Source organism: Merops nubicus, unplaced genomic scaffold (genome assembly GCF_000691845.1).
Source record: "Merops nubicus isolate BGI_N331 unplaced genomic scaffold, ASM69184v1 scaffold37637, whole genome shotgun sequence".
NCBI lineage: Eukaryota > Metazoa > Chordata > Aves > Coraciiformes > Meropidae > Merops > Merops nubicus.
Window position 1 is genome coordinate 55,343 of NW_008619456.1, and position 16,466 is coordinate 71,808.

Below are 16,466 nucleotides of genomic sequence, written 5' to 3' on the forward strand. Positions count from 1 at the left end.
CAAATGTATCATACTCTTTGGTGAGCTGAAATAGATTTAAGGCCATATTGAAAATCACTTGTTGTGATGGATATTTACTGCCCAATGATGACTGAGTTATATTTCAGAGCAACTGCAAAGAAGTCCTTCCAGCCCACCATTTATTTTGCAGTAGTGTTAATGGAATAACAATGTCTGCCTTGCTGTGGGGTGATCTGTTACTGCTGGTCTTTTGCAAAGCAGAAAGATGCTGTTGGTGGCTGTAACCATCAGCAATTCTTTTCCTAAGGCTTCCAGGAGAGTAAAAAAATGGGATTTCTTTCATGAACTTTTCAGAGATCTGAAATAATTTGGCAAGCAGGGCTGGAAAATGGCCTATGCAAGTACATTTAACATGTAATCAAACAGCATGAATTACATGAGGATGCACTGTGGCTTCAGACCACTCCTTACTCAGGGAATACTTTGACTGGCTCATAAGAAGCATGTCCTCCCTCTGAGCTTGTCCCCACCTTGAGCCATTCCATCTCCAGCTGTGTAGGACAGTAAGAAGGGAAGGGGGGAAGCCTTTTCTACACCAGCTCCTGTGCAATTCTGTCTCAAGGGCTGAAGCTAAATGGGTGTGTATGTGCTCTAACTTTCCCTGCAATTGTGCCTGGCCTGTGTTCAAAGCAGTGAAGGGAGAAGGCTCCTGGCTGAGTGTGTAAGCTGGGCATCTCCCAGGCTTGATAGCAACGCTGTGAAAAAGGCAGTGGGGATAGATCTGGTTACTTGGTGGAAAATTTGTTACCCTTTCAGAACTTCTGAAGGATACAGTGATGAACTGATTCTCTTGTATTTTTGTTTTAGAAATGCATCTCTATTGATGCTAATGCTGTTTGTGTATCAGCCATTAGTTTTCTTCATGCTTTTATGTAATTTATACTTTCTCCAGTTTCATTTTGAGAAATGCTGAGCATCTGTGAAGCTGGGAGGAAGACACGCTCTGTTCTAATGTGACTTTCCCGTTTTCCTCTGTTTTGCAGGTTCTTTTCGAAATGATGGTTTAAAAGCTGCTGATGTCCTTCCTATACTGAAGGAGAAAGTGGCCTTTGTATCAGGTGAGCAGATCTTTTCTGTGACCCTCCAGCTGAGATGGACCTTATGGCACTGCAGAGTCACAAGGAACTGGTTTAATGGTTGGACTTGGTAGTATTTAAATTAGATTTTCTGCTAAGAAATGGACTGTTTGTGGAAGAGGGCTATCCAGCAATACTCAGTGTGCTGGGAACTGGCCCATGTTGATTTTCTTCATATTCTGAGGAACAGATAAATAGGCAGCACAGATGGGATGAAATGCAGCTTCTGATCTCCAGCCAAGACCTGTGCTGTCTTAGCATTTGGGTCAGTTCAGGGATCCTGCTTTGGGTAATAGGTCAGTGACTAGCATTAATACCTCTTTGTAGGAAGTCCTCAGACCTGTAAACCACTGCTGACAAAACTTAAGGACTTGAGGATGGATGGGAATCAGGCAATATGGAAAAGGTTTTGAGAATGGCTTGGATGATATTGTTGCTGGTGGGAATTACAACTTCTCAGGGAAAGGGGAAAGAGAAAGTCTAAAGTGATTGTAATCTTGCATAAAGTAAATCAAACTGGCAGCATAAAACCAGGGTATTTCCAGTGCTGGTGTTTCTGATGATTGCAAACCGTTCAGGCTGCTTTTGGTGATCTGACTATTGCAATGAGTAAACCCGCCTCAAAAATAGCCACTCCCTGCCGTGTTTGCAGTCTTTGCTTTTTATTTCCTTTGTCTCCACAGAAATGCTGACTGCAGAGGGGAGGAGAGTAGCAGCGAGGCCAGCAGGTGCCTGGGCTCTTCCTCCCTGGCTCTGCCCCCAGGTGCTGGTGTGGGGCCCATGAGAATGGTGCTTGTTACACTAATGAGCCATGGAAAATCCTGGCCAGGCAGGAAAAGCTTTCACCTTGAGTAATTGTTGTTGTGAAATGTCTTCCCATATAGAAACAGTTAAATCATACATGGATCATGAATCCAGCAGTAACTTGGGCAGGTTACTTGTGTCTCTATAAACCCTAAGCTTTCTGACCAATGACATCCAGGACTTTGAGGGAAATTTGTGAGACAACAGAAACCTCATGTGAGAACCCAAGACTATCCCAATAGTACTGACAAGCAGGACTACTTTACCTCACACTGGAATGTCCTGAAATATTTTTAGTGGTTGTTGTCCTTCAGTGCTCCGAAGAGGGCAATGCAGTCATAAAAACACAGTGTGCCTGCAGACTTGTTTATCACACAAAGCTGAACCAGAAGCTCTAGGGAAGTGAAAGGGAGGAATTTTTGCAGGGACTGTACTGAAATTTAGTTCTTGGCTCCTGCTGTTGCTTTGCATGGAAATGACTGCAGGATCATTTGGTAATTTGTGGAATATTTAATAATGACAGCCTGCCTGAATCATTTGTATAGCCCCTTCCACTGACAGTGCCTGTGTTCAGCTCTGAGCCAGAGGGTCTCGCACCAAGTCATCAGCTCTTTACATGCTGTCCTGGGCCACGCTTGCCTTGTGGGGGGGTGTTAAACAAGCAGTGCCAACACCGTCCCCCAGGGTTTCACACCATCATCCACTCCAGGCAGGGGTCAGCTTGCTCCTCATAGACTCACCAGCCTACAGGCTTGCATCTGCTCAAAATGTGCCTGTTCCTGACACAGCTAGCTAGGTAGTGGTCCTAGGATTTATACCTCCATGGTCTCCAAGTGCAACGACTACAGGCTAAAATTTTCAGGGTTTTTTGCAGATAGAATGCTCTGAGCTTATTGCAATAAAACCAGCATCATCCTCCAGCCCAGAGTTCAAGTACTGCCCAGTCTTCCCTTGGGTTGTTGTAATGAAACAGATTAAGAGGATTTGAGCACGTTAAGTGATGGCTAGGTTCTTTTTAACTAAAATGCAGTAACTTCCTAGAATATGCTTTGGGCACAGAACAGAAAACGTTTGCCAAAATAAAAATACCGAATAGCTGGACTTCGCAAGATTAAAAACAAAACAAAAAATTTCTGTAGTTAGCAGAGACTTGGAGCATATTGCATTTGTAATCAGACTTCCTCAAAGAAAAACAGAATTTTATTGAGTCTTCCTCAGAGTTTTATACTACAGTTAATTTTAACGATAATAGTACAGTAAAGTTGTCAAGGGGGTTCTCCTTACGCCAGAAGAATTTATCAGTGCGCACAAAAGATCTCATCTGCACATCTCAGTTACATAGTTTATTTCTTTTCTCATCTGCTGCAGCTCAGCAGCTTGGTTTTCAGCAGAGAACAACGTCCCTCAGGCTGGGCATTTGGGCGCTGTTGATGCTCCACCCTGGCCCACGCAGAGCAGCGGGGCCCAGCAGGCAGGCAGGCGGCAGAGCGGGCACCCCGGGACCTGCCTGCACAGCCGTGGGATCCCAGAGGAGCACTCCAGCTTTTACAAGTGCACTTGGTTTCGGGGCTGAAACACAGCTCTAAGTAGCCGTGTGGGGCCCGGTGCCCGGCGCGTCCCCTCAGCTGGCACAGCGGGCGCGGGGCTCTGCACCCACATCCCTGTGCTGTGGGAGGCTTCAGGGGAAGGCAGCGTTGGGATTCTTTCCTGGAACCCTGAAAACCCTGTTCCAGCCCTCGGCAGCAGAGAGACGGCCTGAGCAGGCAGGGGTGTGGGGCATCCTGGTGGTCGCCGTCTGGTTGGTTCCATCACTGACCTCCTGGAAGAAGATTAAGCAGGGCCCTGGTGGGGGTGGGGGGGCTTTGGCCACCTGCTTGTTGCCTAAACCCTAATAAAATCCTGGTGTTGCCTGGGAGGTTCACTGTGTTACTCCCAGCAATGGAATGGCTTTGGGAACCATTAGGGAGTGAGCTACAGACCAGAGGCTGATTTTTTGTATTCTGAGAAGGAGATGAGCATGGAGGAGAGGAAATAAATCAGGTTGTAGATTATTTTTGGTTGGTTTTTTTTGTTTGTTTGTTTTTTGTTTGTTTGTTTTTGTTGTTGTTGTTGTTCTTGTTGGTTTTTTTTTCAGTGAGAGGTGGTGAAATATTTTGGAAGCTGAGTTTATAGTCATTCCTAGGAAACTCAGATGCTGTTTTAGAATATTGGTTTAATTCAGGATGTTGTTCAGCTGCTGGATTGTATTTGGTGGAAATTTCCTATTGATCAGAGCAGTACAGGAGGAAGCGAATGAGCCTCTCAGGATGGGGAGGAAAGTGTGTTACCAAGTTCCCTTCCTATGCATGGAGCTTTTCATACACTTAAGCTATGAAAAGCTTGTTAGTTGACTAATGCCATGGGTCTCGCTGAAAGCAGTTGCCCTTACCCCATATGGCACCCAGAAAAGTCTCTCAGAACCCTCCCCAGCACTTCCAGTTACCTGGAAGGTTGGGAGGGAAAGGTGGCGGCGTGTGGGCTCCCACCAGTCACCCAGGTACTGTCTGCTCATCTGCCGGGGAGGCAGGAGTACAAAGGAGGAGGCTGGCCGGGTTTCTGAGAGGGTGCTTGAGCACGGAGGAATCAACAGCAAAAGGCAGAAGGGTGTAAGAAGCTGCTGAGCTGCTGCAGCTGTGGCAAGCAGAGCTCCTAGTGTTCAGTGAAGCAGGAGGTTTTGCATGGACTTTGGGCACCAAAAGGCACAGGGCACGGAAAAGTGGATGCAGCAACATTTCAGCCACCTCCATCCTTCAATAGGCCACCGTCCCCAGCCCCACGTGTCTCAGGAGCAACCTCATGAGCTGTGTCACACCGATGTCTGAGCCTGGCTGAGAGCCTGAGGGAGCAACAGAGAGAGATTTCTTGGAAGGTCTTTCAGAGGAGGAATTTCAGTGTAAATAGATCAGGTGAAAGGACAACTTTGCAACTAGGTTCATTAAATTGAGGCCAGCAGGATGAATCAGAGAGGAAGGCTCAGAGGAGAAGAGACTGAACTTCCCAAAAACTTATCTGAAGACACCACAGGTCACCTAGTGCCAGATGTACACATGGCCACATGGAGAGAAGTACATGTTTTCTTCTGCAATGGATGAACTTTACTCTTCAGAGAAGGGGTTGAAATGAGACCCCAGGACCCTCTGGGCACTGGGAGAGTTCAGATCCATGTTTCAGGGGGTCTCAAATGTTGATTTGTAGACACTGGAATTTGTATTGAGTCGGGAATAGAACTAACCAAAATATTAAATTTTTGAATGATGTAAACATTTTGTATTTGCCCCAAAAGTTTTGATTTAAATTAAAAGTTTCCATACTTCTCTTCATCTGGTATGGAAATTTCAAATGAAACATCAACAATTCTGTATTTTGTTACAGAAAAATGTCTTCATTTTTATACCGTTTCCTGATGTAGTTTGAAATGCACGGAAATTCCAAAAAGAGGAAATATGCCATTAGAAAAACAGAGCATTGCTTGACTATTGAATTTTCCTCATGGTTTTGGGCCATTATGCTTTCATCTAGAATTTGCTGCTGCATTGATGCAGATTTTTCTTTGAAGAGGAAAACGAGGAAGTCGAGACTGTAAAGTTTCCAGGTCTTTTGATGAGGTCTGAGCCTGCTGGGGTTTTTGTTGTTGTTGTTTGATTTTTTTACTTTGTTTTTTCAAGAGTGTTAGCTCATTCTTAAGGATGCAGAGGAGCCTTTACCTATAGGGGCTGTTTAGATATCCTCATCGGGACTCTGAAGTTAAAGCAGAAATAATTTTTTCCTGGGATTTCTGATTTCATTTACAGATTATAAATGTAGTGTGCAACATCAGTTGCTGTATTTCTTTCCATATGCTTTAACTGTAGCCATGGTCTAAATTAAACAGTTTTTGTGGAGAATGTCTAGTCACTGCCAACACTTACTGTCCTGGCACTTGGACACTAGCAGCTTGCCAAGATCCACCAATATCTCCTCAGAGCCTGGGGGCTTCTCCTTTATGTACTTCCTTAATAGACATGCCTGAGAGTAGCGATGCGACCTGTGCTGCCTTGTGGGGAGACAGACTGGTTCAAGTGCCCTACAAAACTGGGCAAAACCCCAGCTTGATCAAAATTTCTATCCAAAAAGACTTGCAAGAAGTTGTGGGATCACATTGGGTGTCATCTAAAGGCACAAAACTCTGACAGCCTCCTGGTGAGTGGGCCCCTCCACCCTATCACATAGGTATGGCAGTCTAGCTTCTCGGTTAATGATAGTGGCTTTCAAAAGAGAAATAACAGGAGGGAACTGAACATAGGAAGCAAGGTCTGTATATATCTCATCATATTCAAGCTCACAGGGTTTTCTTGTCCTTGTCACAGTGAGCTTCATATGTATCTCAGTAAAGGTCTTGTCTCCATTTACACAGGCCATCAAGAGTTGTCCTTATATAGAAAACAAGGCTGGGAGCTTATAAATCAATATAAGGACCCAGGGAGGTGACTGTAGCACCTGTGATAGTTAATCTGATAACAACCAACAACTTTGGTCATTGTGCAGTAAGGTGTGCACTTCTGTCCCACCAATGAGACTTCACACCTGAAAACATTTCTATGAAAGAGTTTCGGTTCATAGGCTTATGTTTTTTTCCTTAAGGAATCAATTTTACCTGACAAGAAGCACTGAAATTCACAACTGGACATTCACAACACTGTATTGGCAATGGTTAGGGTTTTTTTAATACTTTTTTGGTGGGAAAATATAGGCAATTTGAAATGGAAATACTTTGCTGGAATGTGCAATTTTAGAAACATTTTCATCTGCTAGTTTTTTCCAGCACTAGGCTAAATTTCTTCTTAAAACCAGAGGGGAAAAAGACTTCCCGATAGCAATTACATAAGTCCAATAGCCTGAACTTCTATTAATTTGCAGGATCCTCTACTTGGCTGTAGCTAGGATTGACTTACATGCTGGGAATGTGGCAAACCTGAGCAGCCAGTTACATTAAATCAATTTATCACATATTTCACTTTGCTGATGAACATCAGAAACTTTGCCACAGCTGTTTCTCTATGCTTATCTGAAATGAGGAAGGCACACAGCATATGATCAGGGTGAGCATGGCCTCTTGTTTCTCCTTATTCTGTACAGCTTCTAACATTATGCCCAGTGATGTGAGTTTGGAGTGCCTATCAGTAGCACCACCACCAGTGTGACTGGCATCACCACATGCTGTTTTGTTCCCTTCCCTTCTGCAGGGGCAAGTGTGGTGTGCAGTGAGGTCTTTTGTTTTAGAAGATTTGGGGTTTATTTTGTTATTTTTTTCACCTGCTTTTCCAATACATACAGCTATTCCCATACATCTGTGATAGAGGGAGCAAGAGGAAAAAAACTACTTTGCGTCTGGGACAAAAGGCAGCAAGGTTTGCATAGATGTGAGCAAGGGTCAGCATCGAAGAGGATGGTACTGCTGTTCCCCTGATATTTTACAGAAAGTTAGCTTCTTCCAGAGGAAAAAAAGGGCTCTTCTGAACTTCTTCTGGAAGTTTTGCCTTCCACACAAAGGAGCTCTTCCTTCATTTTAATGTGTCTCACTTGTCCTTAGTTTTGCTTTGCCATGGCAATAACTTTCTCCATGGAAAAACAGACAATGTTCCCAATGGCTTGTTGGCAAGTAAACATTTAAAATTAATTAAATACTCCTAAATACCTGCACAAATCAGCAAAGGTGTATCACAAACCACAACAGGTGGTCTCTACAAGTCCATGCAGTGGCTCTGGGTGACTGCAGAACAAATCTGCAATCACCTGGTGGGAAATGGGATCCTCCTGTGGTTGCGCTGAGCCACTGATCTGCTAAGGGATCTTCTGGTGGGGACATACAGACTTGGTTTTGGAGTCATTAACCCTAAAGGTAACGTTGCAAATGTTGTCCATTAGGTTTTGATTCAGGTCATTGACTCTGGGGTATGGGATTCTGCAAAGAGGAACACATTGGAGGATTGGGCCCTGGTGACTGCATTGCAGCTGTGTTAATTTTCAGGTGGGCTTCTTGTGGGAGCTTAAATTTCCATCACTCATGCACTAGAATGACCTGCTTTGGAACCAACTGGGGGTGGTCATACAGATAATCCTATGTACGACCCTTACAACCAATTAGTCCCTCTTGAAGCTGGTGGAGTTTTAGTATTGAGGTCTGTCCACAGGAGGTCTGGTAGCAAGCAGAGTCTCACAGAACTCAGCTATGGCAAGGAAAGGAATATTATTTTAAGACTCTGGATACCAATTCCTTGATAGTTTGCCTTCCTAGGAAGTCTGTCAATTAGATTTAGAAATCTAGAGTATATTGTTTATCATTTTATTCAGGCGCCTGACATCAGCTGAGCTTGTCCTGTCTCCTAGTTCTCTGCATTATCATTCATTTTTTCCCCATATTTTGGACTGAAATACCTCTTGCAGAGTATTTCAGCTCCTCTGGAAACTCACTTATGGTCTCAGCAGAGTCTGCAACATCAAGATTGATCAGCATATGATCTACAGGGGTCAGACAAAGCTGTGTATATATTTGAACTGCAGTAGACATCTGAACGGAGGCCAGAGACACTGTGTACTACTCCTGTCTCTGCTGCTGATGTGTTGCAGGACCTTAGACAAGGTACTCCGGAGCTTTTATGTGCCTTGAACTTTTGTCTGTGTCTATGGTTAATCCTTGTGAATTCATGCTTATAAAGACAGTGCTAAAGGAAGCAGAAGGCTTGAATCCCTTAAATGTAGATAAATTCAAGCAGGTAAGTATCATGGTAGAATGGCTGATAGAACTGGAGAGATACAGCTTGAAAACAGAGCTCGATAAAATCATTATCTGTTGTATACAAGAAGCCTGCATTAAAGGAAACTGTAATTTCCTGTCCTAAACAGAATTACATGCAGCTGGAATTTCAGCTTTTTGTGTATTATCAGGGATGGATGTGCCTCAGGACTTGAAATAGGGAACACAGAGTTCGCATTAGTAACACTCTGAGTTGGCCAACATCTTGACTTACCTGTAGGCAGTTGGAGCCACCACAGGCAGAACAGTTTGGGCCAGCCACTGAGAAGATTAAGATGTAAGTTCAGACAGCTGCAAGGACAGGGGTCTTGTGACTGGTGTCTCTTTCCTCTTGGTTGCAGACTTGACCAGAAAAGTGGTCTTTCAAAGGCAACTAACTGTGCTGCTTGGTTCCATGCAGGGTTTTTTGAGGTTTCTTTAATGTTTTCTCTTAATGCAGCATGAATCATGATGCCTTGTGCCATCACTGCAATATCCCTTGTGTGATCTGTGGAGGACAAATGATGTAGTCTTACTTCTGGGAACAAATGCTGAATTTAGAAATTTTATCTGTACAGGCTAGAGGAAAGGGAGGCGGGAAGAACTGGCAAGCAAGCCACTGACAGGCAAGGCCATCAACAAAGGATTTTGTAGGAGGAATGCAAGACATATATGGCTAAATATTTGTTCTCAGTGTACTTTGTGCCCTGAAGAACATGTGTTTTTCTGACTTCTTTCTCCAGAACACTAATAACTAGACCATCTGTTTGCCTCTCTAACTAAGAGCAAAACCCATGAAAATCCACCTTGAAAAACAATTAGAAATTATCAGCTGTTTGTTTTAACATTTAATAACTGTAATTAGCAAACCTAATGTCATGTTTGATTATTGCAGCCCATGTCTGTGAGCCCTGTGGGAGGCAGGAAATGGGACATATTGATCAGAGCAGTTGAGACTCTTCCTTCCATTTTTTATTTTCTTTTAAAACAATATGCTGAGTAGTTCCCTGAAGAGACTGTGCAGGCAAAATTGGTGTTGAGATCATGGCTGACTTAGGGTGAGATTAGCCTGCTTGGGTGGACTACTAACAAGGAGAGACAGAGTTTCTATAGTATTTTATTTCCTGACTTTTAGCCTAAGTGATATGAACCTCTAGCGCAATGGACTAAGAGTGAGAAAACTTCATTCCTACTCTACTAGGCTGAATTTCCTGTCTGTCTACCTCACTATTCCCCTCAGTTAAAAAAGGAGATCATAATAAAGAAGACGAAAGGTGTGTACTCCCTGTACAGCCAATGCCAAAAGGTTTTCTTCTCTTTTAGTTGCTGTTGCTATCTGTCTGATGGCTCCATTAGAGAAGATGAGGTTCCTAATATAGGCATGTTAGGTGTCTAAAGTTCAATGATAGTAATATCTCATTTAGTCTGCCTAGAAAAGCTGAGATTTGTGATTCTAACGTGCAGTGGAAAAGCTACATATTAGTAGTACTTAAGAAAGTAAAACTCAGTTACTGAACTCTGCAAGTCCTATGGTGAATTAAACATACTGTGGCTTGTTCTGGAAGAAACCTGACATTTCTTCATATTGGCTCTTCATAAAATTGTAAATTATGCAGGCATTCATAAAAATTAGGGATTTCTCATGAATAATTTGGAAACAAGTGGAGGATTTTCATGCACTTGTAATAATAATTTCACCCTGTTGCTCAAAGCATAGAGCAGTGCTTTTATCACAAATAAGACATTTATTTCTAAACCTCACATTTCTTGAGATTTGCCCCATGTCTCCTTGTTCTGTGCCATAGGACTAGAAGGAATCAGTCCAGGCACTTGTTTATCATCCATACTCCAGAAACCTCCAACTGGGTCATCATGTAACCTTCCTCCTCCAACAAGAATTAACCCATTCTCTTCAGTCTGTCCTGGTAACTTTTGACTCAGCGCTAGAGCCTTTTTTAATCCTGCTCCCATGAGGACAATCTAGGTGAACTGTTGGGGGACAGTTTTTATCATGAAGCAAAGACAGGACAGGAATGTTCTGGACTCTACTTAGTTTTCCTCAGCTGAAATCCTTGTGTTGTTGTTAGTAAAAGGGTCAGGAATTTTCTGGGTTTTTTTTCTGATTTAACTTTTTTTCAGGGCTGCTGGGCTGTGGGAAGCTCATGGCCCTTCTCAGGTGTTTCATAACCTGGGAGAGGAATCTAACTGTAGACTTGGATGTCTCCTGATCTGACCTCTTAGTGCTTTTCCACTTTGTACAAATATTTAAATAATTACAATGGAGGAGGAGAGAGAGCCTGACTGAGTAGCGGGTAGCATGTGCTTCTGGGATGCAATTCAAGTTCAGGTCTCTGCTTCAGTGAATATCTGGAAGCTTTTGAAAGCCTTGGTTACATCTTGATATGATGGGAGATTTTTCAAAACCTTGAAAAGCTTCCTGTGTTGAAAAAAATATTTCCCTCCAGCTTTAGTTACTACATTGGTCTGCCATTCTATAGGCTGGCTTGCTTTTCTGTTGGACACATCATGCATGATATAATGGGTTTGGCATTGTTGCAGTGCGGGAAATAATCTTAATAAAAGGAGAATGTACTGAAAATGGGGAAATTTAAAATATGTGTATGTATACAGGTCCGAAAATAAAAATGAGCTTATTTCCTTGTAAATTGAATCCTTGTTACGTTACACCCCCATTCTCATGCTATGTGGCAGAGGTATGGTCAGCCAAGGTGACACCAAATTCCCATGGACCTTCCTCACCTCCATAGTATGAAGCCAGAGGCACAGAGATTTGGCTGGAGATTAGACAGGACAGTTTTTGTACTCTCATATGTACTCCCTGGTTGCACGAGAGCTCAAAGTGAAGATGGACTCTCATTTGCCTCTTCTGATTTGTATACCTGGACAATTCAGATATGACCTGGCTCCAATGGAGAGCTGCATGGTGTAGCCCTTCAGGTATACAGCATCCACTGAAAACTGGGAATTTCAGTGCTTATGGACAGTAGCACAGGGTCAAGCTGGCACCTCTGTCCACATTGTTGAAGTTTATGTAACAGACTTTGACTTGTACAGTCTGCAGTGCTGTAGAAAACTCTTCAGACAGGACATAACAATTAAGAAAAATATTTTTATAAAAGTATATATAATAACAACTTTGCTATTTGTAGCTGCTGCTGTGTGACTCTGGTCATATAGAGAGACACTTTGTGCTAGAAGGTGAGCCTGTACCTATTGTGACATCAACTGAAAGGACAGTTTCAGAATAAAATGGGCAGGGGGTATATTGTCAGGTGGGAGCTGGATCTACAAGTGACTTCTCTGTTCTGGAAGCAGGGCCAGATGAAAAACCTGTGCTTGGAGGTACACGCGTGTATCTTGTCAGTTTGGTTTCTGGTTTGTCCAGCTGCAGGAACTCCTGCCATATCAGGCATCTCCTTGATTCATGATCTAAATTCTGCTCAGAGCAATTCTTTGTCCCATGGTGATAGAGGATACTGTTTTTCCAAGCACACGTGTGCTCTCATGCTAATCCTACTCTTCCAGAAGAGCCTCTTAGAACTCTTCCTATTAAATTAGGGTGTTTAGGACCCCTACAGAAGTCATGCACACCCAGAGAGCGGGCATCCTGTGTTCAGTGTGAGAGAACACAGCACGGATGGGTGCTGGAGGTGTGTGTGCCCCTGCATAGCTTTTTCTTCTTCTTGCCCAGGTAAATTAGTTCAGAGAAGCACACAATCTTGCTTTCTCAGGCATGGCATTTCTGTTAAAGGGATTATACTTCCCATTGAAAAGTGCAAACTCATCTGCATTTTTTGCAAGGTCCTTGGAGTTCTGTGCTAGCTTTTTGAAACTGTGGTTTTGCTATGACTATTTTCCTAGATAGCAGTGCAAACACATATCTAACAACACACAGTTCCTGAAAAAGTCCTGTAACAAAATGTGAAGAAAGACTCAAACACTGAATGAAGCCCTAGATTTCAGTTTCAAGCTTACTAAACTTTATTCACAGTAGAGAATAATATAAAGTGCTTTAGATCAGATTTTATTCACCCCTATATTTGTGATTGTGTAATTCAGGATAGAGTCATTCCTTTATGGCTAAGCCTTTATGGCTAAGACGATTGCTGTAAAAGATTAAGTGCCAGACACTGGCAGTTTAAAAGGGGTGAATTTTAAGACAGGAAAGCTACAGGAAAACAACAACAACAACAACAAACCTAAAAATCATTTGAGTTGCCAACGACACTGTCTAAAATAGAAAGCATAGGAGGCATGAACTTCTAATCAAACTGTCAATTTATAATGAATTGCCTGATAGATTCGAATGTTTTATTGCATAAACACTGGGATTCATCGCTTCTAACTGGAGAGACCCTGTAAATTATCTGGCAATGAACAATGCAACACAAAGTAACAGTGACAAATACTTTCACTTTCTTGGTGTCGACCAGTTTAAAACCATCCCCACAGTAGGACTTCATTAGCATTGCCTGCTTGGATTGGTAGTTATATTAGATTTGATGGGATTAGGCGAAAGTCAGAAGAAATGCTGGTAGCAATTTGCCCTGTGTGTTGATTTTCTTTCTTTTTTTTTTTTTTAAATTTTTTTTTAATTTCCCCCCTTTGGAGCGCCAGCAAATAGAAGCATGTCTCCCTCAATTAGGCAAGCCTGAAAGCTACAAAGAATCATGGGCTCTTGAATGTGCCGTAATTTATGTTTATCAATTCAGTGCACAGAGTTTTTTTGACATGTGCTTCCTGCCTGATTTTCTAACAATCCTTTCTTTTCTGCAGGTGGCCGTGATAAACGAGGTGGTCCTGTCTTGACCTTCCCAGCTCGCAGCAATCATGACAGAATAAGACAGGAAGACCTTCGGAAACTTGTGACTTACTTGGCCAGCGTGCCAAGGTAAAGCTAGAAAGAAAACACTTCAAAGCTTGGGGTGGATGGGTGGGTGGGGAACTTGTTCTTGGCAGTTAGTGGTTTCCAAGTATTAACATTTAGTACCTTCAGTTCTTGGGACAGTAAAACAAAAGTGTTCCCTTCCTCCTCCTCCTGTGTATGCTCTGATGGTTTTTTTTCCTCACTCGTGGCAATGGAGGAGCCCCAGAGTGGAGGCAGGGTGAGCAGACCCGGGCTGCAGGCTCACGAGAGCAACGAGAGCTCTCCTTCCCCATGTTTCCTCACAGCTCTAACAGCGGAGTGGAAAGGGGAGAGAGTGCTTAGAAGTCTGCAGTTAAATATAGCAAGCTGGAAGAGCTTGCTGTCTGCTCTTTCATTCTAATATATTGTGGGAGGTTCCGGAGAGCTGGGGCAGGAGACTGTTGCTGCTGGGCAGGACACCCTGCCTCATCAAACAAGGCAGATCTTCCTGCTCTAGCACTTCCCAGAGCTTTCTCCAGGCTCAGGAAGGAACACGGGTGCACTAAGGAGGAAGCTTTCAAAAAAAGACATTTCAAATGGTTCTGCATGTAAAACAGCACCTTTCCTTATATTAGTCCCCATGTCCCTCCTCCAACATGCAGGTCCTCATTCCTTTCCCAGGGACGCTGGAAGAAAGGTCTGTTGCCAGTTCATATTTATCTTTGCAAGCTTTGAGAGACAGTTTATAGGGCTCAGTGCCCAGGTAGGTGTTTCTGAGCCAATGTTTATTGTCTCTGAGAGCATGTACACCCACATCCAGCTTCCTTTCCCTATTTGCCAAATATCCTTACCTAATAACCACAGCACCAGTTATTGAGGCAAAGGTTATCCCAGGGCAAGCGAGGGGCTGAAAAGTGATGTTCAGGGTTGCAATAACATGCTCTGTGCCACCCTGGAGCTCTTCCTTTTTTAAATCCAGGATATGGCCTGTTGAACAGTGCTCATATTTTTGCAAAGTGTAAAGTTAACACCTGAAGGGCAGAGAGGTTGACTGAATGTCAAAGTCAAGAGATAAGGGTCTCAGAAAAGCACTCAGTCCCTTAACCATGTGATGTGTGGTGAACAAAGGTCCCATGTTTGGTACAGAAGAGAGTTGAGGGCTGTTTGGAGATCCATCACTGAGCTGCGGAGAGTGAGGGTCAAATGCAGCTGCGTGTGCCAGATCTGCCCATGCTCGTCTCCTGGACTTCACAAGTCCTCTGGTGAGGCTTTTTTTCTGTTGCTGCTGTTGGACTTTGGCTCGTCAAAGTGTTACTAATAAGCTGAATTGGTTTGCTTTTCTCCCTCCTCCTCCCCTTTTTTCCTCTAGCCAGCTCTATTTTCAACCATATTGTGAGAGACATTACAGGCATGCTGTGAGTCTGGGAGGGCAGTAGGTCACTCTCCGGGAGTTCATGTCCCAGGGCTTGGCAATCCCCCTCCAGCTGCTGCAGTAATGAAACTGCTCCCTTACATCTTATCACTTTCTGCATGGTCACAAATACGAAGATATGACATTGCCTGGGGTTGTAAGCAATTGCACAGCAAAAATTACCTTCTACCATGTCAACCTTTCCCGTTAATTGCTCTTCCCACATGGAGATGGCAGTAATAGGAAGATACATCCCTTCTCTTCCCCACTATCACACAACTAAATTGATCAGCTCAATCTTCGATGCTGTTTTGGTTTGCCTCACTCTGAGCAATGTTTTTTTCTGTGATGATGCAGAAGCTGGAAGACCAAGGTGCATGCTGAAGGAGATAATAAAAGGTCCAGCTGCTTGTCTCCCTAAGAACACTATGAAAGCTTTCCTGCTCCTGGTGCCCACTGCAAAGCCTTATGCTGCCCTGATTGTTTGAAGCCTTTGAAGGACAGCTCTCTGCTTATACCAGAGAACGTTCCTTTCTCTGCAGTATAATCTCCCAACATGAAAATGTGCCCAGCAGTAAGGAAATGACTACTCATGGAGCACTTTCATCAGTTTCCCAAGTATCCTTGCAGGTTGGTTCTGTGGAGACATTAAGCAGAACACTGTTTGGGGTATTACACATTCAGAGCTGCAGCAGCAAGAGTGATCTAGAGTGGTCTAGAAAAAGTGGCCCATCAAGGACGGATTAAAAGGGTAGAGGTTGCTTAGCCTGTAGAACAGAAAAGAGTGAGAAGGGTCTCTGAAAACACATGATGCTGCAAAAGAAAAGGATTCATAGGCCTAGGACAAGAAATTAAACTGTTACACTGAAGCAAGGGAGGCTTAAGCTTGACATAAGGAAAAGATTCCTAAGGAAGACATAAGGAAAAGATTTCTAAGGAATTCCCATTAACACTAGAATAAGCCAACTAATTTTTTCTTAAATCCCTCCATAATTCTATAGGCAAACTTCTATGCCTGTATGTTAGGAAAAGGGGATGACGAATCAGGAGGTGACTTCTTTAGGTTCCTCTTAGTCCTGCTTTGTCTGGTGCCACAGCTGTGAACCCACTGCTGTAGGAGGGAAACATGACCACAGGCTTCATGGGTTTGGCATGTGGGATTGTGCAACCTGTGTGGTGTGAGAACAGTCAAAACTCATTTTCCATAAACATTTTGTACACCTTAATAAGGGCAACAAGCAGAGCTTTCAAATTTATTTATTTTTTTAGAAACAAATATATGGAAGGAACAGTTTGAATTCATATGACTGGCTCCCAGTTCATATTTATTCCAAGATGAGTGCTGTAATGAATACTTACATCAGCCATCCACCAAAATAGTTTCATTAGCAGATACTCCGAACAGGATGTCAGGAGAAACTGCTCTGAAATTCAGAGTGCTGAAAGGGGGAGAGTTTTCTGTGCTAGGTGAAAAAA

At 43.3% G+C, this 16,466-nt stretch overlaps 1 protein-coding gene across 1 annotated transcript in view; it reads left to right on the forward strand.

Annotated features, from left to right (window-relative positions):
* Window positions 1–1,004: 1,004 nt before the first annotated feature.
* The window catches only part of LOC103776280 (kalirin-like), a gene marked incomplete at both ends in the record, with an annotated part of 65,531 nt that continues 50,069 nt past the window's right edge, over window positions 1,005–16,466 (forward strand). The window contains 2 exon segments of the mRNA XM_008943783.1: window positions 1,005–1,079; window positions 13,510–13,624. Coding sequence (XP_008942031.1) covers window positions 1,005–1,079; window positions 13,510–13,624 — 190 coding nt within the window.